The 24,917-nt window shown below is 42.0% G+C and overlaps 1 protein-coding gene across 2 annotated transcripts in view; it reads left to right on the top strand.

Annotated features, from left to right (window-relative positions):
* irs1 (insulin receptor substrate 1) overlaps positions 1–24,917 on the top strand; it is an 86,953-nt gene that overhangs the window by 26,968 nt on the left and 35,068 nt on the right. Inside the window, exon 2 of one of the 2 annotated variants that reach the window (XM_043702864.2) lies at positions 22,298–22,350. The exons of the other annotated variant lie outside the window; for it this stretch is intronic. Coding sequence (XP_043558799.2) covers positions 22,298–22,332 — 35 coding nt within the window. The 3' untranslated portion in view covers positions 22,333–22,350. The remainder of the gene's footprint in view (positions 1–22,297; positions 22,351–24,917) is intronic. 2 annotated transcript variants of the gene reach the window in all.

Here is a 24,917-nt window from a genome sequence, read left to right as displayed (position 1 = left end):
TGGTAAAGAGAAGAACCAAGTTAATGTTTCAAGGCTAGTGACCTTTTGTTAGAACTCTATTGAGACCATTTTGAATGCTGATATAAAGGGAGTGTAATATGTTTGATGGAGTCATAATTTTGAAGCTGGTGGAAATGGCAAAAGCTAGTGCTTTGAATGCTGAGGCTCGTGGGATGGAATGTAAGGACAAGGGGAACCCTGGTGTGCTTCTGGGATGAAGGAAGTAGTGTGACAATGAAGTGTGGGGAAGTGTGTCGGACACAGTTAAGGTCTTGTGCACCACAGTGGGTGAGTATCTTTGTCTTTGGTTGAGGAAACAGAACTTATCTTGGAAATATCCCTAAGGAAGTTGGCATCATCAGAATTGGTGGACTATAAATGGAGAAACTATGACAACAGAATGGAATCATTAGAGAATTTGAGAAAGTTCAGTGAAGATTTCTGTGGGAATACTTGGGTTTGTAACGAATATTATTGGACAATCTAACCTCAGAAATAGAGCAGAGAAGTCTTGGAAAGGGAGATGTAGTGGATAAAGGTGGGAGAGAGGTTGAAACTAGAAGCAAAATTTATTAATGATTTTAGCTCTGTCAAAGAGCAGGAAAGGACACATACAGTGGGCGGCACAGTGGTTAGCACTGCTGCCTCACAGCGCCAGACACCTGGGTTCAATTCTCGCCTCAGGCGACTGACTGTGTGGAGTTTGCATATTCTCCCCGTGTCAGCGTGGGTTTCCTCCGGGTGCTCCGGTTTCCTCCCACAGTCCAAAGATATGCAGGTCAGGTGAATTGGCCATGCTAAATTGCCCGTAGTGTTAGATGAAGGGGTAAATGTAGATGTATGGGTGGGTTGTGCTTCGGTGAGTAGGTGTGGACTTGTTGGACCAAAGGGCCTGTTTCCACACTGTAAGTAATCTAATCTAATTGTCCATGTACTGGAAGGGGTCTGGATCTGATTGGAGCAAGGAACTTTCCCAAACATCTCAAAGGGCATACAGGTACCCATGGCAGCATCTGATGTTTGAGGGAAGTTAGTCAAGTTAAAGAAGAAATTGTTCAGTGAAATAACAAGTTCAGCCTGGTGGAGGAGCATGATGATGGATTGTACTGGTTAGTGCTCTATTCAGTGCAGAAGCAGAGACATCTTGCCCCATCCTGGTGGGGATGAAGAGGGATTGGACATCCATAGTGACAGGGAGGCTGTTAGGATCAGGTAACTGGAAATGATTGAAATACTCTAAGACTTGAGATGAATTGTGAATGTAGGTGGGAAAATTGGATAAGGGGAAGAAAATAGAATCAAGATCGAAACAAATTAATTCAGTTGGGTAGGAACAGGCTGAACTGATGGGTCTGCAGGGGTCGTCCTGTTTGTAGATTTTGGGAAGGAGATAGAAGTGGACTAAACAGGTTGGTAAGCTAGAAGGTGGGAAGCTGTCCAGAGGAGATAAGGCCAGTGACAGTCCTTTAAACAATGGCTTGATATTTAGTGGATGATCATGTCAGGGGAAGATAAGAAGCAATGTCTGAGAGTTAGCACCCTTTTTTTAATTCGCTCATGGGATATGGACATTACTGGCTGGCCAGCATTTTATCACCTATGCTTCAGTGATGGTGAGGTGCTTTCTTGAACTGCTGTCATCCACATGCTGTTGATGGACCAAAATACCTTTAGGGAGGACATTCAGGATTTTGATCCAGTGACAGTGAAGGAACAGAGATATATTTCCAAAAGTCGACAAAGGCATTGCTTTTGCTATCTCTGCAAGATAGAAATTGGGCAATGGATGAGAACAGCACTTTTTTGAGAAATGATTCATAACTAAGTTCAGATTAAACCTGAGAATAGTGTGCAGCAGTTTCAAAGGAAGATAAATTTCAGGGGTTGGGGGAGCAGAGAAATGGAGGTGGTCAGTGGCATGCTAGCAATTCTTGATGAAAAGCTCAAGTGACGAAAAGGTCAGGGAGGCTTCCAGGTTGAGGAAAAGTATTGGAGACTACTAGGAGACTCTGTGGACTGGGGAGAGGATTCCTGCCCTAAGATATGGCACAGAAACAAGGTGATGAAAGAAGAGTTCAGCATCATCCTTACCTCAATTTATTAAAGTGAGGGAGGAAAAGGTAAAACAGAGTCCTTTACTGCATACAAATCATTCATTGTAGTTCATAGAACATAGAACATAGAAGAATACAGCGCAGTACAGGCCCTTGGGCCCTCGATGTTGCGCCGATCCAAGCCCACCTAAACTACACTAACCCACTATCCTCCATATACCTATCCAATGCCCGCTTAAATGCCCATAAAGAGGGAGAGTCCACCACTGTTACTGGCAGGGCATTCCATGAACTAACGACTCGCTGAGTGAAGAACCTTCCCCTAACATCAGTCCGATATCTAGCCCCCCTTAATTTAAAGCTATGCCCCCTTGTAATACCCGACTCAATACGCGGGAAAAGGTTCATACTGTCGACCCTATCTAACCCCCTAATCATCTTGTACACCTCAATCAAGTCACCCCTAAACCTTCTTTTCTCTAGTGAAAACAGCCCCAAGTGCCTCAGTCTTTCCTCATACGATTTTCCTTCCATACCAGGCAACATCCTGGTAAACCTCCTCTGCACCCGTTCCAATGCCTCCACATCCTTCCTATAGTATGGCGACCAAAACTGCACACAATATTCCAGATGCGGCCGTACCAGAGTCTTATACAACTGCATCATGACCTCAGGACTCCGGAACTCAATTCCTCTACCAATAAAAGCCAGTACGCCATATGCCTTCCTCACCGCACTATTTACCTGGGTGGCAACTTTCAGAGATCTGTGTACATGGACACCAAGATCCCTCTGCTCATCCACACTACCAAGTATCCGACCATTAGCCCAGTACCCCATCTTTTTGTTATTCTTCCCAAAGTGAATCACCTCGCACTTAGCTACATTGAATTCCATCTGCCACCTTTCTGCCCAGCTCTGCAGCTTCTCTGTATCCTGCTGTAACCTGCCACATGCTTCCTCACTGTTCAGAAAGTCAAAGGATACAGCCAAAAGGTGAGATTGCAGGAAGGGATGGGGTTGGAAGGAACAGGATAAGAAAGAGGATCCGGAAGGGTATCTGAATTCTTAAGTTGTTGGAGTATGTGTAACTTTGTGATCTGTGTGATTTGGAGATAGAAACACCAATCAAAGCTTAAAGTAAGGTTAAAAATTTTAACACCATGACACAAAGGAGAAGAAAGCTGGACCTGCTGCATACAAATTTCTTGAGTTAGTCAAATAGACATTTGGGGGGAAAGAGACCCACAGGAAGTGCTGGTATGCTGGGTGTGATGCTACTGTGCCTTTTAAGAGATGTGTTCTGTGCTATTACTCTTGCAGGGAGGTATTGACACTGGTTCTGAACTGTCTCCTGTAGACAGGCAGTTAGCAAGCAGCTTAGATTTATACCTGGGTGTTTATTTTAAGAAACAAAAGAATCATGAGTGGTTGGGGTCAGGGTTTACACAGACCCAGGAAAGCTTTTAGTTCTGCTTTCACTTAGTTGATAGGATTTCTACAGACTGCTGAGCTAAAACCTTGAGTTTCTGGCTGCTAAGGTGAACTGTTAGACAGTGAGGCTTCCTCTTAAAAAATCAAAAGGTGCAGAATCTTTCTTCTAGATTGGGGAGAGAAAGTTCATGAGAACCCATAATATTTACTGAATTGCATTTTTGCCTAAGTGTGTGTGGGATGCTGCTGACATTGAAACAGTTGATGATTAATGGTTAAGTAATAGATTATCTTGTTATGTATTTCAATAGATTTAAAATTCTGCCAATTTTTCTTTTGTATTTTAACTGTTGTAAGAATAGTGTGTTTTTTTATTAAAGTCTACTGGTAGACCAATCAAATGACATCTGGAACACAGCACCTTACACATGCCTTTAGATAAATATAGAAGTTAGGATCTAGACTATCTCCTTACAATAATTTGGGTGGGGGGGTGGGGGTGCATCTTGTCCGTTACACAGGCAGAAGTAGAAAAGTAGAAGACAGTTTTTGGGTTTACCACCCAGAATGGATCGCTGTCTGGCTCAAAAAACAGATTTGTTGAGAGTTAAAGATAAAGGATTTATCAGAGGATACCTTGCAACTAGAAGTTTTTATAAATGACTTGGATGCGGAGGTTGAGGGGTGGGTTAGTAAATTTGCAGATGACACAAATGTTGGAGGTGTCGTCAATAGTATAGAGGCTATTGCAGGCTGCAGCGTGATATAGACAGGATGCAAAGCTGGGCTGAGAAATGGCAGATGGAGTTCAACCTGGATAAATACGAAGTGATGCATTTTGGAAGGTCAAACGCGAATGCTGAATATAGGATTAAAGACAGGATTCTTGGCAGTGTGGAGGAACAGAGGGATCTGGGTATGTAAGTACATAGATCCCTCAAAGTTGCCACTCAAGTGGATGGGTTGTTAAGAAAGCTTATGGGTGTTTTGGCTTTCATTAGCAGGGGGATCGAGTTTAAGAGCTGTGAGGTTTTGCTGCAGCTCTACAAGTCCCTGGTGAGACCACACTTGGAATACTGTGTCCAGTTCTGGTCACCCTACTATAGGAAAGATACAGAGGCTTTGGAGAGGGTGCAAAGAAGGTTTACCAGGATGCTCCCTGGACTGGAGGGCTTGCCTTATGAAGAAAGGTTGAATAAGCTTGGACTTTTCTCTCTGGAGAGAAGGAGGATGAGAGGAGACTAGATCGAGGTATACAAGGTAATGAGTGGAATAGATAGAGTCAATGGCCAGAGACATTTCTCCAGGGCAGGATTGACTGGTATGAGGAGTAATAGTTTGAAGATATTAGGAGGAAGGTATAAAGGAGACATCAGAGGTAGGTTCTTTACGCACAAAGTTGTGAATTAATGGAATGCGTTGCCAGCTGTGGTGGTGGAAGCAGAGTCATAGAACATAGAAGAATACAGCGCAGTACAGGCCCTTTGGCCCTCGATGTTGCGCCGATCCAAGCCCACCTAACCTATACTAACCCACTATCCTCCATATACCTATCCAATGCCCGCTTAAATGCCCATAAAGAGGGAGAGTGCACCACTGCTACTGGCAGGGCATTCCATGAACTTACGACTCGCTGAGTGAAGAACCTACCCCTAACTTCAGTCCTATATCTACCCCCCCTTAATTTAAAGCTATGCCCCCTTGTAATACCCGACTCCATACGCGGGAAAAGGTTCACACTGTCAACCCTATCTAACCCCCTAATCATCTTGTACACCTCAATCAAGTCACCCCTAAACCTTCTTTTCTCTAATGAAAACAGCCCCAAGTGTCTCAGTCTTTCCTCATACGATCTTCCTTCCATACCAGGCAACATCCTGGTAAACCTCCTCTGCACCCGTTCCAGTGCCTCCACGTCCTTCCTATAGTATGGCGACCAAAACTGCACACAATATTCCAGATGCGGCCGCACCAGAGTCTTATACAACTGCATCATGACCTCAGGACTCCGGAACTCAATTCCTCTACCAATAAAAGCCAGTAGGCCATATGCCTTCCTCACCGCACTATTTACCTGGGTGGCAACTTTCAGAGATCTGTGTACATGGACACCAAGATCCCTCTGCTCATCCACACTACCAAGTATCCGACCATTAGCCCAGTACCCCATCTTTTTGTTATTCTTCCCAAAGTGAATCACCTCACACTTAGCTACATTGAATTCCATTTGCCACCTTTCTGCCCAGCTCTGCAGCTTCTCTATATCCTGCTGTAACCTGCCACATCCTTCCTCACTGTCAACAACTCCTCCGACTTTCGTATCATCCGCAAACTTGCTCACCCAACCTTCTAACCCCTCTTCCAGGTCATTTATAAAAATGACAAACAGCAATGGTCCCAAAACAGATCCTTGCGGAACACCGCTAGTGACAGCACTCCATGAAGAAACTTTGCCATCAACTACTACCCTCTGTCTTCTTCCACCCAGCCAATTCCTAATCCAAACCTCCAACTCACCCTCAATGCCATATCTCCGTATTTTCTGCAGTAGCCTACCATGGGGAACCTTATCAAACGCCTTACTAAAATCCATATATACCACATCTACCGCTTTCCCCTCATCAACCTCCTTCGTCACCTTTTCAAAGAATTCAATAAGGTTTGTGAGGCACGACCTGCCCTTCACAAAACCATGCTGACTATCCTTGATCACATTATTCCTATCCAGATGTGCATAAATCCTATCCCTTACAATTCTCTCTAAGACTTTGCCCACAACAGAAGTGAGACTCACCGGCCTATAGTTACTAGGGTTATCCCTACTCCCCTTTTTGAACAAGGGAACCACATTTGCTATCCTCCAGTCTTCTGGCACTACTCCTGTAGACAAAGAGGACATAAAAATCAAGGCCAATGGCTCTGCAATCTCCTCCCTTGCTTCCCAGAGAATCCTAGGATAAATGCCATCAGGCCCAGGGGACTTATCTATTTTCACCTTTTCCAGGATTTCCAACACCTCTTCTCTACATACCTCAAAGCCATCCATTCTACTTATTTGTGACTCAGTATTCGCATCAACGACAATGCCCTGTTCCTGAGTAAATACTGAAGAAAAGTATTCATTCAGTGTCTCCCCAATCTCTTCCGCCTCCACACGCAACTTCCCACTACTATCCTTGACTGGACCTATTCCTACCCTAGTCATTCTTTTATTCCTAACATACCTATAGAAAGCCTTAGGGTTTTCCCTAATCCTACCGACTAAGGACCTTTCATGTCCCCTCCTTGCTGCTCTTAGCTCTCTCTTCAGGTCCTTCCTGGCTACCCTATAACTCTCAATCGCCCCAATTGAACCTTCACGTCTCATCTTAAGATAGGCCGCCCTCTTACATTTAACAAGGGATTCCAATTCCTTATTAAACCACGGCTCCCTCGCACGACCCTTTCCTCCCTGCCTGACAGGTACATAATTATCAAGGACACTCAATAGTTGCTCCTTGAACAAGCTCCACATATCATTTACACTCTTGCCTTGGAGTCTACTTTTCCAAGCCACACATCCTAAGTCATGCCTCACCGCATCATAATTTCCCTGACCCCAGCTATAACTCTTGCCCTGTAGTACACACTTATCCCTCTCCATCACGAGAGTTAAAATCACCGAATTATGGTCACTATCCCCAAAGTGCTCACCTACCTCTAATTCTAACACCTGGCCTGGTTCGTTACCCAGAACCAAATCCAGTATGGCCTCACCTCTTGTTGGCCTGTCTACATATTGTGTCAGGAAACTCTCCTGCACACATTGAACAAACACTGACCCATCTAACGAACTTGAGCTATAGCTTTCCCAATCAATATCAGGAAAGTTTAAAGTCCCCCATAACAACCACCCTATTACTGTCACTCATCTCCTGAATCACCTTCCCTATCCTTTCTTCAATGATTCTAGGACTATTAGGAGGCCTGTAAAAGACTCCTAAAAGGGTGACCTCACCTTTCCTATTCCTAACCTCAGCCCAAACTACCTCAGATGGCAAGTCCTCATCCATCGTCCTTTCCACCACTGTAATACTATCTTTGACAAGCAATGCCACACCTCCCCCTCTTTTACCCCCACCTCTGACCCTACTAAAACATTTAAATCCTGGAACCTGCAACAGCCAATCCTGTCCCTGTTCTAGCCATGTCTCTGTAATAGCCACAACATCGAAGTCCCAGGTACCAACCCACGCTGCAAGTTCACCTACCTTATTTCGTATACTTCTTGCATTGAAGTATACACACTTCAAGCCACTTTCCTGTTCACAGGCACCCTCCTTGCAAATTGATGCCATGTTCCTAACCTCCTTACACTCCAGGCCCTGCACCCTGAAGCTACAATCTGGGTTCATTGGGGACGCTTTAGTGACTGCTGCACATGCACATGGATAGCAGTGAGTTGACGGGTGCGTAGGTTCAGTTACTGTATTCCACATTAGGATTAAACCTCGGCACAACATCATGGGCCAAAGGGCCTGTTCTGTGCTGTATTTTTCAATGTTCTAAGTCCACTTGAATATGCTCAAAGGGTTAAATAAATACCATTTGTTTAAAAAGACACTGAAAGCAAATGTCTTTTGTTTAGAAAGACACTGAAGCATTCATCCTGCTACAGCAGGAGGAAGATACAGGTAGTTCTTCTACACTGGAGTTGTGTTCTTGTGCAACCCCATATTATAGAAAAACTGTGCTTTAGAAACAGCACTTAGTGTTGGCAATGTAATTGCATTATAATTAACACACGTTTTAAAAAGTTCATGCTTTAGAAGCAGTGTTCCCAATTTATCAATCGTGTTACAGCAAATTCGTATTAACAAAATGCATATTATAGCAAAATGACCTGCATCCTGTTATAGGAGGAGACTACAATCAATGGAGACTGGTACATCGCTTTATGAATAACCAATTTACGAACCCTTGTGCTGACAAATGCACTCCTAGCAGTGCTTAATTTTAAACATGGACATATGAACATTTCCTGCATTTAAGAGTGGCTAGTTTATATTATTCTGCATTATATTCCAACTTGCGAACAGACTCAAGGATGGAACCTGTTTGCAATCTGGGACTGCCTGTACAATTACAAACATGGCATAGGTCTTGCATAGTGGTAATTTAAATATGAAATTTTTTTCTATAGTTTAATTTATTGTTTGTCTAAGTAATGTTGAATCAATATTTATTTTCGTTTGTTTATTGCAATAAAAGTCTGAAAGTGAAATCTTGTGTGTCCCTTATCTTGATCATTGGGAAAAATTTCTCTCAAGTTATTGGCTTCTGTTGTGAAAGATAACAACTCCAATTGTGTCCATATGCAGCTCAGAGGATCATTGTATTGTTATGATACGGTGGTGACCCTTGTCTTAATTAAACTGCACACCCAGAAAAGCTCACCTCCCCTCATCTCATAATCTGTTAAAATGAGTGACTGAGAACTCCCGAATTCCACTATTTAAAGAAAATAATTATTCTCCTAACTCTAAAAGTGAACATTAAACAACAACTATTTACAACTCTAAGCCTCCTTTCGCTTAACAGCTTATTATCTGCCTCCAAATCTATAACAATATATGTTTCAATAAAAAAGGTTATTAAAATTACATCAGCTTAATTTCAAAACCATACAGCGGCTGTAGTCTCTGGTATCTTCCTTCTTTCAGCTGAAGATCTCTCTGGGTCATTGTCTTTCTTTTTTACTGTGAAGGTGTTTCATATGAAAAAAAACCTTTGATAGAGAGTGTTTTTTGAATGGCAGTTACTCTGACTTTCAAAATGCCTGCTTTTTTTTAATACCCTCTATATCAGATCTTCTCATTGGTTCAAGGTTGGCAAAAACAATAAATTCAAACTCAATTGGCTTTCAGTATCCTGGGGCATACTTTAAACTCAAGAGTGTGGTGCTGGAAAAGCACAGCAGGTCAGGTAGCATCCGAGGAGCAGGAGAATTGACTTTTCGGGCATAAGTCCTTCATCAGGAATGAGGCTTGTGAGCTGAGAGGATAGAGAGATAAATGGGGGTGTAAAGTAGCTGAGAGTGCGATAAGTAGAGGAAGATGGGGGTAATGGTGATAGGTCGAAGGGGAGGGTGGAGCGGATGGGGGGAGGGGAAATGAGGAAACTGTTGAAGCCCACATTGATGCCATGGGGTTGAAGGGGCCCAAGGCAGTAGATGAGGCATTCCTCCTCCAGACGTCGAGTGGTGGGGATTTGGCGATGGAGGAGGCCCAGGACCTGCATGTTCTTGGCAGAGTGGGAGTTAAAATATTCGACCATGGGGTGGTGGGGTTACTTTGTGCCTGTGTCCCTGAGATGTACTCTGAAGCATTCTGCAAGTAGGCTTCCTGTCTCCCCAGTGTAGAGGAGACTGCTTCGGGAGTAACGGATACAGTAAATGATGTGTGGAAATGCAGGTAAATCTGTGATGGATGTGGAAGGCTCCTTTGGGGCCTTGGACGGAGGTGAGTGGGGAGTTGTGGCGCAGGTTTTGCAATTCTTGCGGTGGCTTCTGGAAAGACCATTCCCACTGTGACTCTCTTGTCAGGTTCATGCCCCCCACCAACCTAGCCTCCCCTCCCCTCCTGGCACCTTCCCCTTCCACACGTCATTTGTCATGAGCAAAACAGTGCCTTAGTTAAAGCTAATGCGGTTAAAATGGCCCAACATAGAACTTAGTTTTTCTAATACCTAACGTTGAAGAAATTTCTTCTGCAAAATTTCTGTGGCTTCACATCCGCAGAGTGCATTGGGAACGTTTAAGATATAACGCACAGACACTAATAAATGAATGAAATATATTTCTCAAATTGTCTTTTCTAGAGCTTCATCATATTAATTAATAGAGGTTTACAACATGGAAACGGACCCTTTGGCCAAACTTGTCAATGCCACCCTGTTTTCACAATGTATCTAGTCCCATTTGTCTGTGGTTGGTTCATATCCCTCCATCCCTATCCCAAATATGTACCTGCCAAATGTTTCTTAACTGACAAAAAAAAACTTGCCTCCACCACTACCTCTGATAGTCTGTTCCAGACACTCACCACTCTCTGTGTGAAAAATTGCCCCTCTGGACTGTTTTGTGTCTCTTCTCCCCCCCCCCCCCCCCCCCCCCCCCCCCCCCCCCCCCCTCCCCTTGAACATATGTCCTCTAGTTTTAGCCTCTCCTACCATTGGGAAAAGCTGTTGGCTATTTACATTATCTATGTCTGTCATGATTTTGTATAGTTTAGATCAGAGTGGTGCTGGAAAAGCACAGCAAGTCAGGCAGCATCCGACGAGCAGGAAAATCAACGTTTCGGGCAAAAGCCCTTCATCAGGAACCTGATAAAGTGCTTTTGCCCGAAATGTCGATTTTCCAGCTCCTCGGATGCTCCTGATCTGCTGTGCTTTTCCAGCACCACTGTGATCTAAACTCTGGTTTCCAGTGTCTGTAGTCCTTGCTTTTGCTATATGATTTTGTATATCTGTTAGGTCACCCTTCAGTCTCCTACACTCCAGGAAAGCATGTCCCAGCCTAGTTTAGTGTAATACTGTTTCTGTAGCAGGGCAACCAAAACTGCATGCAGTACTGCAAATGTGGCTTGTACAACTGTAACAAGATGTCTTGACTCTTACACTGCATGCTCTGACCAATTAAAGCAATCATGCCGAATGCCACCTTCACCATCCTATCAACCTGTGACTCCACTTTCAAGGGGCTATGAATGTGTACCCAAGATCTTTGTTTTGTAACACAAATGGGACTAGATTAGATTATATTACTTACAGTGTGGAAACAGGTCCTTCGGCCCAATAAGTCCACACTGACCCGCCGAAGCGCAACCCACCCAGACCCATTCCCCTACATTTACCCCTGCACCTAACACTATGGGCAATTTAGCATGGCCAATTCACCTGACCTGCACATTTTTGGACTGTGGGAGGAAACCTGAGCACCCGGAGGAAACCCACGCAGACACGGAGAATGTGCAAACTCCACACAGTCAGTTGCCCGAGGTGGGAATTGAACCCGGGTCTCTGGCGCTGTGAGGCAGCAGTGCTAACCACTGTGCCATTAGGATATCAGGTTGGTATGGACGAGTTGGACCGAAGGGTCTGTTTCCATGCTGTACATCTCTATGACTCCCCATGGCCCTGTCATTGACTGTGTAAGTCCTGCCCTGGTTTAACCTACCAAGACGCAACACCTTGCATGTATCTAAATTAAACTCGATCTGCCTTCTTCAGCCCACTGGCTCTGTTGATCAAGATCTCGCTGTGTTCCCAGATAATCATCTTCACTTGCACTATGCCACCAATCTTGGTGTCATCTGCAAACTTACTAACCATACCTCTTAAATTCTCATTCAAATCATAGAACATAGAACTGTACAGCACAGGAACGGGCCCATCGGCCCACAATGTTGTGCTAAACATAACGTAAAATTAAAGGAAGACCTTCTACCTGCCCTTGGTTCATATCCCTCTATTCCTTGCAAATTTGTGTGCTTATCTAAAAGGTCCTTAAATGCCCCTAATCGTGTCTCCCTCCACAACCACTTCTGGCAGCACCTTCCAGACTCGTACACTCTGTGAAAAAACACTTGCCCTTCTCACCTTAAATGCATGCTCCTGAGTATGAAACATTACAAATCTGAGAAAAACAATTCTGACTGTATGCATCTCATAATTATATAGACTTCTATCAAGTTTCCCCTCGGCCTCTGCAGATCCGGAGAAAATAACCCAAGTTTTCCTAGCCTCTTGTTATACTTCATACTCTCTAATCCAGGCAGCATCCTGAACCTCAAGATCCCTCCGTATATCAATGCTGTTCAGGGTCCTGCCATTAACTGTATACGTTTCCTCAACATTTGATCTAAAGTGCAGCACCTCACACTTACATGGGTTAGACTCTATCTGCCATTTCGCTGCCCATATCTGCAACTGATCTATACCCTGATGTATCTTTTGACAGCCTGCTGCACTATCCACAACTTCACTGATCTTTGTGCAGTCTGCAAACTTAATAACGCACCCATCTTTTTTATATCTTGTCACGAGCAGCGGTACAGGTCCCTGCAGAACACCACTAGTTATAGACTTCCAGCCCGAAAAGCATCCTCTACTTTCTATGGGCAAGTCAATTCTGAATCCACGTGGCCAAGTCACCATGGATTCCATGCATCTTAATCTTCTGAATGAGGCTACCATGAGAGACCTTGCCAAAAGCCTAACTAAAATCCATGTAGACAATATTCACTGCTCTACCCTCATCGATCACCTTTATCACCACCTTGAAACATTAGTTAGTAAGACATGGTCTACCCCACACAAAACTGTGCTGACTTTAAAATTATTTATATAAATGATGAATAACAGTGGATGCAGCACTGATCCCTATGGCGCACCGCTGCTCACAGGCCTCCAGTTTGAAAAGCCACTCTCTTTACTACCATTAAGCCAATTTTGTATCCAATTTGCCAGCTTTCCCTGCATGCCATGATGTTTAATCTTACTCAACAATCCACCTTGCGGTATCTTGTCAAAGGCTTTACTATAATCTATGTAAAAAGCTGCCGCACTGCCTTCATCTACTTTCTTGGTCACCATTTCAAAAACCTCAATCAGATTTGAGAGACATATTTCCCACACGCAAAGCCATGCTGACTATCCCAAATGAGTCCTTGCCTCTCCAAATACCTGTAGATCCTGTCTGTCAGAATCCCCTGTAACAACTTATGCATCACAGACGTTAGGCTCACCTGTCTGTAGTTCGCAGACATTTCCCTGCAGCCATTTTTACATAATGGCATAATATTAGCCACCCTTTTAGTCTTTGGGCAATTCACCTATGGCTGTTGATAATACAAATATTTCTGCTTGGGACTCTTCAATTTCCGCACTCACTTCCCACAAAGTCCTGGGATCCGCTTTTATCAGATCCTGGAGATTTACCTACCTTAATGTATTTTAAGATTTCCAGCAGCTCCTCTTTTGTAACATGGACTTTCCTGAAGACATTGTTATTTATTTCCCCAAGTTTCCTAGCATCCATGCCTTTCTCAACAGTAAATACTGACAAAGAAATATTCATTTAGGATCTCGCGCATCTCTTGTGGCTCTGCACATAGACGACCATGTTCATCTTTAAGGGGCCCTATTCTCTCCCTAATTACTCTTTTGCCCTTCATATACTTGTAGAGTCCTTTTGGATTCTTCTTTACCTCATCTGCCAAAGCCATCTCGTGTCCCCTTTTAGCCCTCCTGATTTCTCTCTTATGGTGTACTCTGACATACTCTATACTCCTCAAGGAGTTCACTTGATCCCAGCTGCCAATAAATGTCCTGTGCCTCTTTCTGTTTGTTGATCAGGGCCTCCATAACTCTAGTCATCCAGGGTTCCCTACTCCTGCCAACCTTTCCCTTCACTCTAACAGGAACATTCTAGCCCTGAACCCTCATTAACTCTGTTTTGAAAGCCTCCCACTTACCAGACATTTCTTTGCCTGCAAGCAAGCAGCCTCCTCCAATCAACTTTTGAAAGTTCCTGTGTAAGACCATCAAAATTAGCCTTGCCTCAATTGAGAGCTTTAATTTCTGGGTCAGATCTGTTCTTTTCCATAGCTATTTTAAAAGTATTGGAATTGTCACTGGTTGCAAAATGCCCACCCCCCACTTCCGTCCCTTGCCCTGCATTATCTCCCAAGAGGAAGACAAGTTTTGCCCTTCTAGTAGAGTCATCTACATTCAGCATTAGAAATGCTTCCTGAAACACTGAACAAACTTCTCTCCATCTAAGCCCTGAATACCAAAGCAGTCCCAGTTGATGTTAGAAAAGTTAAAATCTCTGACTATTACAACCCCATTAAGCTTGCAGCTGTCAGTGATTTCCTTTTATATTTGCTCCCTTAATCTCTCACTGACTATTACTGGGGGCCTGTAGTACAGTGCTAATAAAGTGATCACCCCTTTTTATTTCTCAGTTCTATCCATATAGATGCAGTGAATGAAGCCTCAAGAATGTCCTCTCTCAGGACAGCTTCGATGCCCCCCCCCCCAGCCACCTTGACTGGCTTTCTCTCCTTCCTTATAGCACCTGTACTCTGGAGCGTTGAGCTGTCAGTCCTGGCCCTCCCTCAGCCATGTTTCTGTATTAGCTGTAATAACTCAGTCCCATGTACCCATCCATGCCCTGAGTTCATTTACCTTAAATCTTACATGGAAATAAATTGCAGTTTAACCCAGACTTGCTCTGCTTTCTGCCATGCTCTTGCCTGCCCTAGTACTTGGAATACCGACACTGCGGGTTACCACTTAACATGCTCTCATTTACTTCTGCACTGTCCTCAACATTGTTTCTGGCATAACCACCCTTAAATGTTCTAAATACTTGAGGGAGAGATGTTACATGGCCCTCTGAATAGCCATTTCTGTTTAACCTAATTTGAAGCACCTTGAGATGTCATGAGGGCACAATAAGCCGAGGTAAGAATAAACTTTTTTTGAACTAATCTTTTACATTTTAGCATTTCTGCAGACCTCTCAGATTTGTTCAGTTTTAGGGGAGAAAATGGAGGTTATTAGACTACTTCTTGGGTTCATACTCTAAGTTAAAAGTATTTTGTTTGCATCAAAGCATTTGTCTTTACTTTGTAATTGTAGTCTATGTGGCATACTTTAAAGTTGACACTCCATACTGATCCAGTTCTGTAGTGGAAAGTCAGTTATAGAAGACATGAATTGGTTTAAAATCTGCTTGTAGTTATGGCCATAAAATATCTTTGTTTCAAATTCATGTTCTTCATAGTTTCCTGACAGCAGAAACTATTATTCTCATCAAGCAGTGAGTGTATAATAACTCCATAAAATATTTCATGATGCATTTTTTTCCAGAAGACCTCATGCATACTGGTAATGCCCCCTTTGTTAAGACTAAAACCAAACGCCATTTCTATCATCTTAACACCCACTGTCTACACCCCTTTGGCTGTAACATGGAGGTATGGCTTGTTTAGAGCACATCCACTAAACATTGCCTTTTGCTTTAATTATGGTCAGAAAGAAATTGGTTGAGGGAAAAATTATTGTAAATATATTTGCGTATATGTATTGGTTTGTTCAAGTAATGTGGGTGTTACTGGCAACACTGGAATTTATTGCTATCCCTAATTGTCCTTGGGAAAGTGATGGTAAGCAATCTTCTTGAATTGCATAGCTGCTGTATTTTTGCTGCCTTTAAACTGTACTCCACCACATTTAGTTGGCGAAAATTCATCAACGCAGTGTCTTTTGTTTTTCTAGTTCTCAGCTGGCTGAGTATTCCTTTGTTGAAAGGTTTAAAATGAGTCACACCTTTTTGCAGCCCTTCTTTCCCCTTTGTAGCACTGTGATCCTATCCACAGCAAATGCAGAAAGAATCCACCACTGCTTTAAGGTGTGTGCAGCTCTTTACTGATTCCTGCGGGGCACTCCTTCTCTGGTTGGTTGTTCCCTTGATTGAATTTTCTTAGCTTTGCAGCTTTTGCCCACTGCTCCCGTGTATTTTGAATCCTGACAGGACAGAGTTGTTTTCTACATTGTTGGATAGATGACATTGTCATAGCTCTGCTGGTGTCACATGGCTGAAGGCATGGTTACTAGAGACATGGAGCACGAGTCCTCCGTGTTATAGCTGTCGGGCCCTACAATCCTTTGCTATGTCCAGTGTGCTTAACTGCTTCTTGACAGCATGTGGTGTGAATAGCAATGGTTGAAGACTGGCATTTATGGTGGTGGAGACCTCAGGAACAGGCTGAGGTGTACCATCCATTCAGCTGTTCTGCTGGAAGATCACTTCAGACGAAGCTGAAGTGTCTGCACAACTGTATGTTTCACCAGTGTTCAGAGTTGCCATGTTTCTAAAGCAACCCCTGTTTTTTTATTTATCAATCACCTTTCAGGAGTGCATGTGGTAGGACCACAGAGCTTAGCTCTGAATTTTCTTTTTTGCTCGTTTTAGGCGATGAGGACTTTGCTGCATTTATTGCTGATCCCCAATGGCACAATATGGTTGTGTGGCTGGGGTCACAAGTAGGCCAGGCCGGGTAAGGATTACACAGTTCTTTCCCGAAATGAAATGAACTAGATGGGCTTTTCACAACAATCTAGTGGTTACGTATTCACCTTTAAGTGAGCTTTTTAATTCTAAGTTTTTTTTTTAACTGAATTGAAATGTCACCATTTGCCTTGGAGGGATTTAAACCCATGTCCCCAGAATATTTTGCAAATGTTCTGGATTGCTTGTCTAGTGACATTGGTGAAATGGCAGAGTCCCCACAGATTGCTTAGCTCTGCCTATAGCATGCTATTTCGGTTTCAATGCACGTATCCACTTCATCAGGCTAGTACCACAGTTCAATCTTAGCTGGTGTTGACAGTAAGTTGAAAATTTACTTCAACATGTCCATGCCCCTGAATTTTAACCTGTCAAATTGAAACTTTGTTTAAAAATAACTTGTTGATATAATTATCTGTGAATATATAAGTTCAATTACATGCCCCAATATTATTTTTGCTTTAAGTTGATAGTTTGTTGCTGTTTGTTGAACTATTTGCTGCATTAAATAAACATATAATTTTTGGTGTGGAATCGAGAAATTTTCTATATAGCATCTTGTACTTTTTAGAAATACAATCTTATCGCTATTGGTATGTTTGTTTTCTTTGGTTCCTGCCAATTTTAATGTCTCTGTTTTCATGATCTTTCACTGCAAATAACCCAGTGGTGAGGAGATGGTGTAACATTATTTCAGCACTCATTCAGTTCATGCACCATGGTAGTGGTTGCTTGCTATATCTGACCCTTCTGTCTGACACAGCATGAAGTCTAACTTAGCACTACTGTTCATTGAACCTTATGCTTATGATAAACTGATCCCAAATTTATAGCAGTGAGTGAAGTGCAACACAATTAGAGTTGGAACACAGTTCTAAGATTCTATGAAGTAAATTCAAGCCATCATTTTTATTTAGGTTTTTTTTGTGTAGTCTTTCAATACTTTCCCAACTATTCAGGTGGTTTTCCTTCTGGGACTGCCACCAGCAATCAGAAAAAAAATCTTCTGGGGTTTCCCTTGCTGCAGTAATAAGCCTTGAAGTTTGCAACTTCTCTACTTCCCTCGCCTTTAAAAGCAAAAAAGATTTTCTGTAATGTAAAAAGATTTTATTGGTAATGCTGTTAATCACCCTTTTATAGAGAAGCATAAAAATTAATTGTGCCAACTGTAGCTGCCTTTGAATATATCTATTAAATCCAGACAACCTTTGCACTGTTTTCCTTTGTTCTAATATAACCAAACAAGACCCATTTCTACTTCAGCTGTTTGTCTTTTCTGAAGATTAGGAAATTTAAAGTGGTATGTGTGCATGAGTTAATTCTATAGTTTAGCTTATGATTCAGTTCTCTGAAGTGGCAAATAGCTCAGAGTGGAAACTACAGGTGTACCAATATTCAGTTTGAGGATAGATATTGAAAAGGAGAAGCTGCTGGTAAGTTACTTTGTGGATGATAAACATTTGAGTCAAGTTTATAAATGATCAATTTAATATCAATTGCACAACAGAATACAAAACTGCCTTAAAAAAATTCAAGAGTCCATATAACATAGGCTTAAAGAAAAAAAGTGTGGTATGTTGAAGAGGGACCTGATAATTTTGTCATTGTTTTTTTCATGGGCACATTTAATATCCATTGAACTTGACATAGTTAACAGTCATTCAACTGTACCTCCAGTGGATCAAATGTTTCATTGATAACCATGCCATAATCTATGGAAGTTCTTCCATGTACCTGTTTTTGGAAGTCATATTATTCTTCTACCATACTGATAAATGTGATGGTATATGTTTCTGTGTCAATTAGGGACAAGGAGGATAAAGATTGGAGGTGAAATGTTGGCAGTTGCAGGGTAGAGAGTACGGTATGCATGCAAATTAAGGCCATTGTACAGACTTAGTGCAGAAAAATGCCTCCATGTGCTTTATACATTCAACTTGAAACTTTTCAAAAATGCAGTCCTCCAGTGAGCTCCTCATTAACTTTTTTTTAACTCTAATTTTGTTTCTAAACTTTATTACTGAAACAAAGTTCCAACTATTTCTCCATGCGAGGAAAGCTAGTGCTGATAATGTTGATGCATCTAATACTGTCACAGGACTCTCCAGTAGATAAGTAGTGTAACACATTCTTGGATGGGCTGTTGTAGGATCCATACCTGGAGGATTCAGCTCCCATCTCTCTGGAGATATGATAGCATCTCTGATTCGGTTAATTAGAAAATATCTCACATAACTCTTGGGTCAGCTTATCTTGACTGAAAATGTCGTAGTGGGCTTGACAGTTTTAAGCTGTAGAATCTTACTGAGGAGCACTGGACAAAGGTTAATTTCATAAAATTACGTGTGTCAGGTAAATAGCTGTGACATTTTCTAGAAAATAAATTTGATTTGTGTTGGATTAACTAATTTTGCATTTATGTTGCTTTGGATTGAGGGAGACCCCAGATGATCCTCTGTGATTCTTTGAAATCTACTTACTTTGTCATGTTGACAGACTTTAACACTTACCAAAAAACTTGAGTATTAGTAGAGTAAGATAGGAATTTAAGTTATGGTTTTTGAACAGAACTAATTCCCATCAGACTCCCAGAATCTAATTGGGTCCATTGCTGAAGACCACTTTCTTGGCCAACCTGTATTACCAACAATGGACATAAATCCTGTTGTTCCTGCTGTACAGAACTCCAGCACCTAGTTGTCTGACAGCTCTTGAATTTGACTTCCACTTGGAAGTCTCACTTAATACAAATTAAAAGATGTATCACCTGAAAGTTTATAACAGGGTAAGCTGGCTCCACCATATATCCTTGGGGTGTGGGAAGCCCACCTTCAGAATGTCGTCCATCTTCTGGTTAATTTACAGACAGACCAACGATTTGACAACTAAAAGACTAAAGTAAAACAACGTAAAGTGTTAAATTGTGGCCTTCAGACCTAGTTCTTGTTTACACACGCAAATAAAACAATGCTGACTCGAAATTATTGAAATTTAGATTTTTGGCATGTTCTGTGTTTAGCAACTTGCATAGTGTTTACATTTAAAACATTTTTATGTGATTGATTTTCTCTTAACTCTCCTGCAATATTTCTTGAAATAATTCATAATGGCTTTTCAGATTTGTTTTTCTCTGTGTAAGTGACTCATTAATAATCCTTTCTGTAAGTCAAATAGGGACAAAATTAGCATATTAATTCTTTTTTGCTGAATTCACTTCTTGCTATTTTCACGTATTTTTGTTCAGTTAGTGCTGGCTTTCAAAAGTAACTGCGTCTGTCGGCACTTTGAGTTGTGTTACTGTTGACAAGTTGTCATTAAATTAAACCAAACATCAACTGGAAGTTAATTTAGCTATCCAACGTTGTATGACTACCAAGCACAACAAAGGGAGAAATTTCTATCAGATATTTTCAAAACTTAATACAAGTTTGAACAATATACTGATCAGACAAATTAATGTGCCTCATCTGTTATAGAGTAACCAAGATAGATTGACTGCTGCCCTGACTGGTATTGTATGTGCCCCCTTCCTGATGAAGGGCTTATACCTGAAACGTCGATTTCCTGCTTCTCGGATGCTGCCTGATCTGCTGTGCTTTCCTAGCAACACACTCTCGACTCTGATCTCCAGTATCTGCAGTCCTCACTTTCTCCTCTGCCATGATACCCCCAGGCACCATTTTTTTTCTAACCATAGCAAAAACTTCAAGGTATATTTTTGCCTCCCAAGTCTCTTAATGTGATAAAGTAATTATTGTAACAACTGAATGAGGAAGTAGGTTAGGATCCTTTCACTTGAATCCTCTTTTGGTCTGTTGCAGTAAATATATTTAAGCATGTAGCTATACACTTCAATTAAAACCTAATTAACCAGATAAAAATGAAAAAGACTAATGAAACATTTTCTTGTGTGAAAAAAAGAATTTTATTTCCAACCCTAAAACAGACAGCAGGCACAAACAATCAGAGGAAATAAGCTTAAAAAGGTGGGTGTATGGTATCGATACTGGCACGATAGTAGGGGAGAGTCCTTGAAATGTTAGACTTTAAACCCAAATTCTGACTCTTTATAGCTTTTGTCTTATTTCTTGAGCAATGACAAGTTTATAAGTTTTGTTTTTAGTGGATGGTTATTGTCCCAAGTTGCTTTTTCAACAGACCCTGGTTTTTGAGGTTGAGAGAAATACAGAACGTCTTCTAAGTTTTTCCACTTACGTTTTAACCACTTCTACTGCTGCTGAGAAACTGTTGAACTGTGGATTTCAGTAAGGCGTTTGATAAGGTTCCCCACAGTAGACTATTGCACAAAATACTGAGGCATGGGATTGAGCGTGATTTAGCAGTTTGGATCACAAATTGGCAAGATGTAAGAAGATAGAGAGTGGTGGTTGATGGGAAATATTCATCCTGGAGTTCAGTTACGAGTGGGGTACCGCAAGGATCTGTTTTGGGGCCACTGCTGTTTGTCATTTTCATAAATGACCTGGATGAGGGCGTAGAAGGATGTGTTAGTAAATATATGGTTGACACTAAGATCGGTGGAGTTGTAGGTAATGCTGAAGGATGTTGTAGGTTACAGAGGGACATGGATAAGCTGCAGAGCTGGGCTGAGAGGTGGCAAATGGAGTTTAATGCGGAAAAGTGTGAGGTGATCCACTTTGATAGGAGTACCGCGAATGCAGAGTACTGGGTTAATGGTAAGATTCTTGGCAGTGTAGATGAGCAGAGAGATCTGTGTCCATGTGCATAGATCCCTGAAAGTTGCTATCCAGGTTGGTAAGGTTGTTAAGAAGGCATACGGTGTGTTTGCTTTTATTGGTAGAGGGATCAGGTTTTGGTGTCAGGTCATGCTGCAGCTGTACAAAACTCTGGTGCGATCGCACTTGGAGTATTGTGTACAGTTCTGGCCACCACATTATAAGAAGGATGTGGAAGCTTTGGAGATGGTTCAGAGGAGATTTACCAGGATGTTGCCTGATGTGGAGGGAAGGCCTTATGAGGAAAGGCTGAGGGACGTGAGGCTGTTTTCGTTAGATGAAGGTTGAGAGGTGACTTAATTGACACATATAAGATAATCAGAGGGTTAGATAGGGTGGACAGTGAGAGCCTTTTTCCTTGGATGGTGATGGCTAGCATGAGGGGACATACGAAAGAAGGTGGCGAAGAGGGGATTTGATAGAGACATACAAGATGATCAGAGAATTAGATAGGGTAGACAGTGAAAGTCTTTTTCCTAGGATGATGACGTCAGCATGTACGAGGAGGCATAACTACAAATTGAGGGGTGGTAGATTTAAGACAGAAGTCAGAGGCAGGTTCTTTATGCAGAGAGTGATAGGGCTTGGAACGCACTGCCTGCAACATAATAGACTCACCAACTTTAAGGGCATTTAAATGGTTATTGAATAGACATATGGATGAAAATGGAATACTGTAGGTTAGATAGGTTTCACATTGGTTCCACAGGTCGGCACAACATTGAGGGCTGAAGGACCTGTGCTGTGCGGTTATGCTCTATGTTGATTTTTTAACATGTATGTATGTTCCTCAGTCAGGTCATATTGAAAAACAATCATACATTTGAGAGTTAAAGAGTAAAGCCAGATCTAAATTTCTTAACACCTCACCGATTTAACATCTGTCTTGAAAAAAATGTTAATTTAATGCATCTGGTTTTGTATATTCCGTACAGGTTCCTTAGACTTGCCCCAATATGTCGGCACGTGATCACAGCACCCAGTTTGGGTCAGTATTCTTTTTAAAATCATTTTCAGTCTTTGAAAGGTCTCTGGTATAACCATTAGATGATTAGAGTTGAATATTGAATACTTTTATTTATACAAAATCTGTACAGTCTACTTGACACTGGAGACTTAAAATATTGAATCCGTAAGAATTGAGGTAACGCCTACCTCATTCAGAGTAACTGAAACTATGGATATTAAATCAGAGGCTGATGTTTGTGTTATAGTGTAGGTTTGTGATTTATTGACCTAACATGTTCCAGTTTTCACACCTTTAATTTTTTTTCATTACTTTATGTATTTTATTGTAAAGAAGAGATTTTGATGGAAGGTTTTTCATTGGAGTTAAGGGAGGAATAATTATTGCTGCATGATTTAACAACCAAGTGCTGGAGAAACTCAGCAGGTCCAATACCATCTGTATAGACAGTAGCAAAGTGAACACTTCAAGTCTTAGATCAGCATGTGTGGAGAAAAACATTTGGCATTTCAACTTCGATACCAGAGACAGAATGTTAACTTAATTTCTGACTCCATAGATTTTGCCAGACTATTGAGTTTCTCCAGCATTTTGTTTCTATTTCAAGTCTCCAACATCCATGGTACTTTTATTATTCATATATGGGATGTGGGTGTGTCAGGGTGATCCAGCATTTATTGCCCATCCCTATTATTCCTTCACCTGAGTGAAATGGCTCTGATAAACTAGAAGGTAGTTAAGAGTCAATCACATTGCTGTGGTCTGAAGTTGCATGTCAGCCAGACCAGGTAAGGAAGGCAGGATCCTTCCCTAAAGGACATTAGTGAATCATCAGTGCTGACTGGAATGTCATTCATCCGCAAGAACTACGTTGTCACTTCATAGCTCCTAATATACTCTCACGCTGCCGTCCAACAGGGATAAGCAGACAGTAACATGCAGTGATGCAATTTCTTGAGACTACCTAAAGTAGACAGATGTCTCAAACCACTTGCACACTAGAGGAATTGGCTGGTGACAACCACGTTGGCATAACAGAATAACACTGGTGAATGATGTTGCATGCTACCTTGCTGTTAGCTATATGCTATAGTAGCAGTTTCTTTAGGAATTGTTTTAGTGTAGGTGAATCAGATATACCTACCAGACAGAGAACTGTCAGGATTGTAATAGAGCTGGTTAAATTAATAAATTTTAACAGCCAAAATCTTTTATCTTCAACAAAGCTTCTGCAAATAACTTTAGATGGATTTCAGCATTGTATTTTGTATTACATTGAGAATGATGTCTGTCAAGATATAAACAACATGTCGATAACTAGTGTAATGAAATTGGGGTTGACACCTTCCAATGTGAAAATGCCATTTAAGCTTGGGGAATCCACTTGTGAGAAGAAAGCTTTATATTGGGTTCCTTGCTAAAATTGAGATAACTGAAGTCTTGTGTATTGTGATTTCAGACTAGAATTGAGCAATTTTATATTGTTAATGTGGTTTAAATGAGATTTAATTGTGGTCTGCACGGCTGTTTGTCTATAGCATTGTCCAGCCCTTTTTACATCAGGTTAAAGGATGGTCCAGATGTTTAGTTCGTTTGGGGAAATGGGGCGGAGCAAATTTGAGAACAATCAGGTTCCCATGACAGTAAACATAAACTTCAGGAGAAAATATCCAATACAAAAAAAAGATAATTTAAGTGAGTGCTGAAATTAATTTTAAAAGTGATCATTAAAGGATCTGTGTTCCACAGAGACCATTCCCTCCGCGACTCCCTTGTCATATCCATGCCCTCCACCAGCCCTCAACTCACTCCTGGCAGCTTCCCCTGCCACTGCAGGAAGTGCGAACCCTGCACCCATACTCACCCCCCCCCCCCCCCCACCTCACGTCCGTCCAAGGCCCCAAAAGATCCTTCCACATCCGACAGAGATTTACCTGTACCTCCACACACATCATCTACTGTGACTGATGCTCTTCATGTGGTCTCCTCTACATTGGGGAGACAGGACACCAACTTGCGGAATGTTTCAGAGAACATCTCTGGGACACATGCATCAATCAAATCCACTGCACTGTGATTGAACACTTTAACACCCCCTCCCTCTTCACCAAGGACATGCAAGTCCTGGGCCTCCTCAACCGCCAAACGTAAGCCAACTGATGCCTGGAGGAAGAACGCCTCATCTTCCATCTTGGGACCCTCCAACCACACACGATCAATGTTGATTTCAGCAGTTTCCTCATTTCCCTTATCCCAAATCCAACCCTCTAACTCGGCAGCACCCTCTTGATTTCCTACTTGTCCATCTTCCTTCCCGCCTATCCACACCACCCTCCACTCCACCCTCCACTCCGACCTATCATCATCGCCACCCCCACCTTCATCCACCTATTGCATTCCCAGATACCACCCCCTCGCATTTCTCTCTCAGGCCCCCCCACCACTACCCTCATTCCTGATGAAGGGCATATGCTCCAAACGTCGATTCTCCTGCTCCTCGGATGCTGCCTGACCTGCTGTGCTTTTTCAGCAACACACTGTTGACTCTGATCTCCAGCATCTGCAGTTGCACTTTCTCCACAATTAAA

Source organism: Chiloscyllium plagiosum, unplaced genomic scaffold (genome assembly GCF_037043375.1).
Source record: "Chiloscyllium plagiosum isolate Xiang-an unplaced genomic scaffold, Cpla_swu_hap1 HiC_scaffold_13, whole genome shotgun sequence".
Taxonomy (NCBI): Eukaryota; Metazoa; Chordata; class Chondrichthyes; order Orectolobiformes; family Hemiscylliidae; genus Chiloscyllium; species Chiloscyllium plagiosum.
This window is presented reverse-complemented; position numbering and strand designations above follow the sequence as displayed.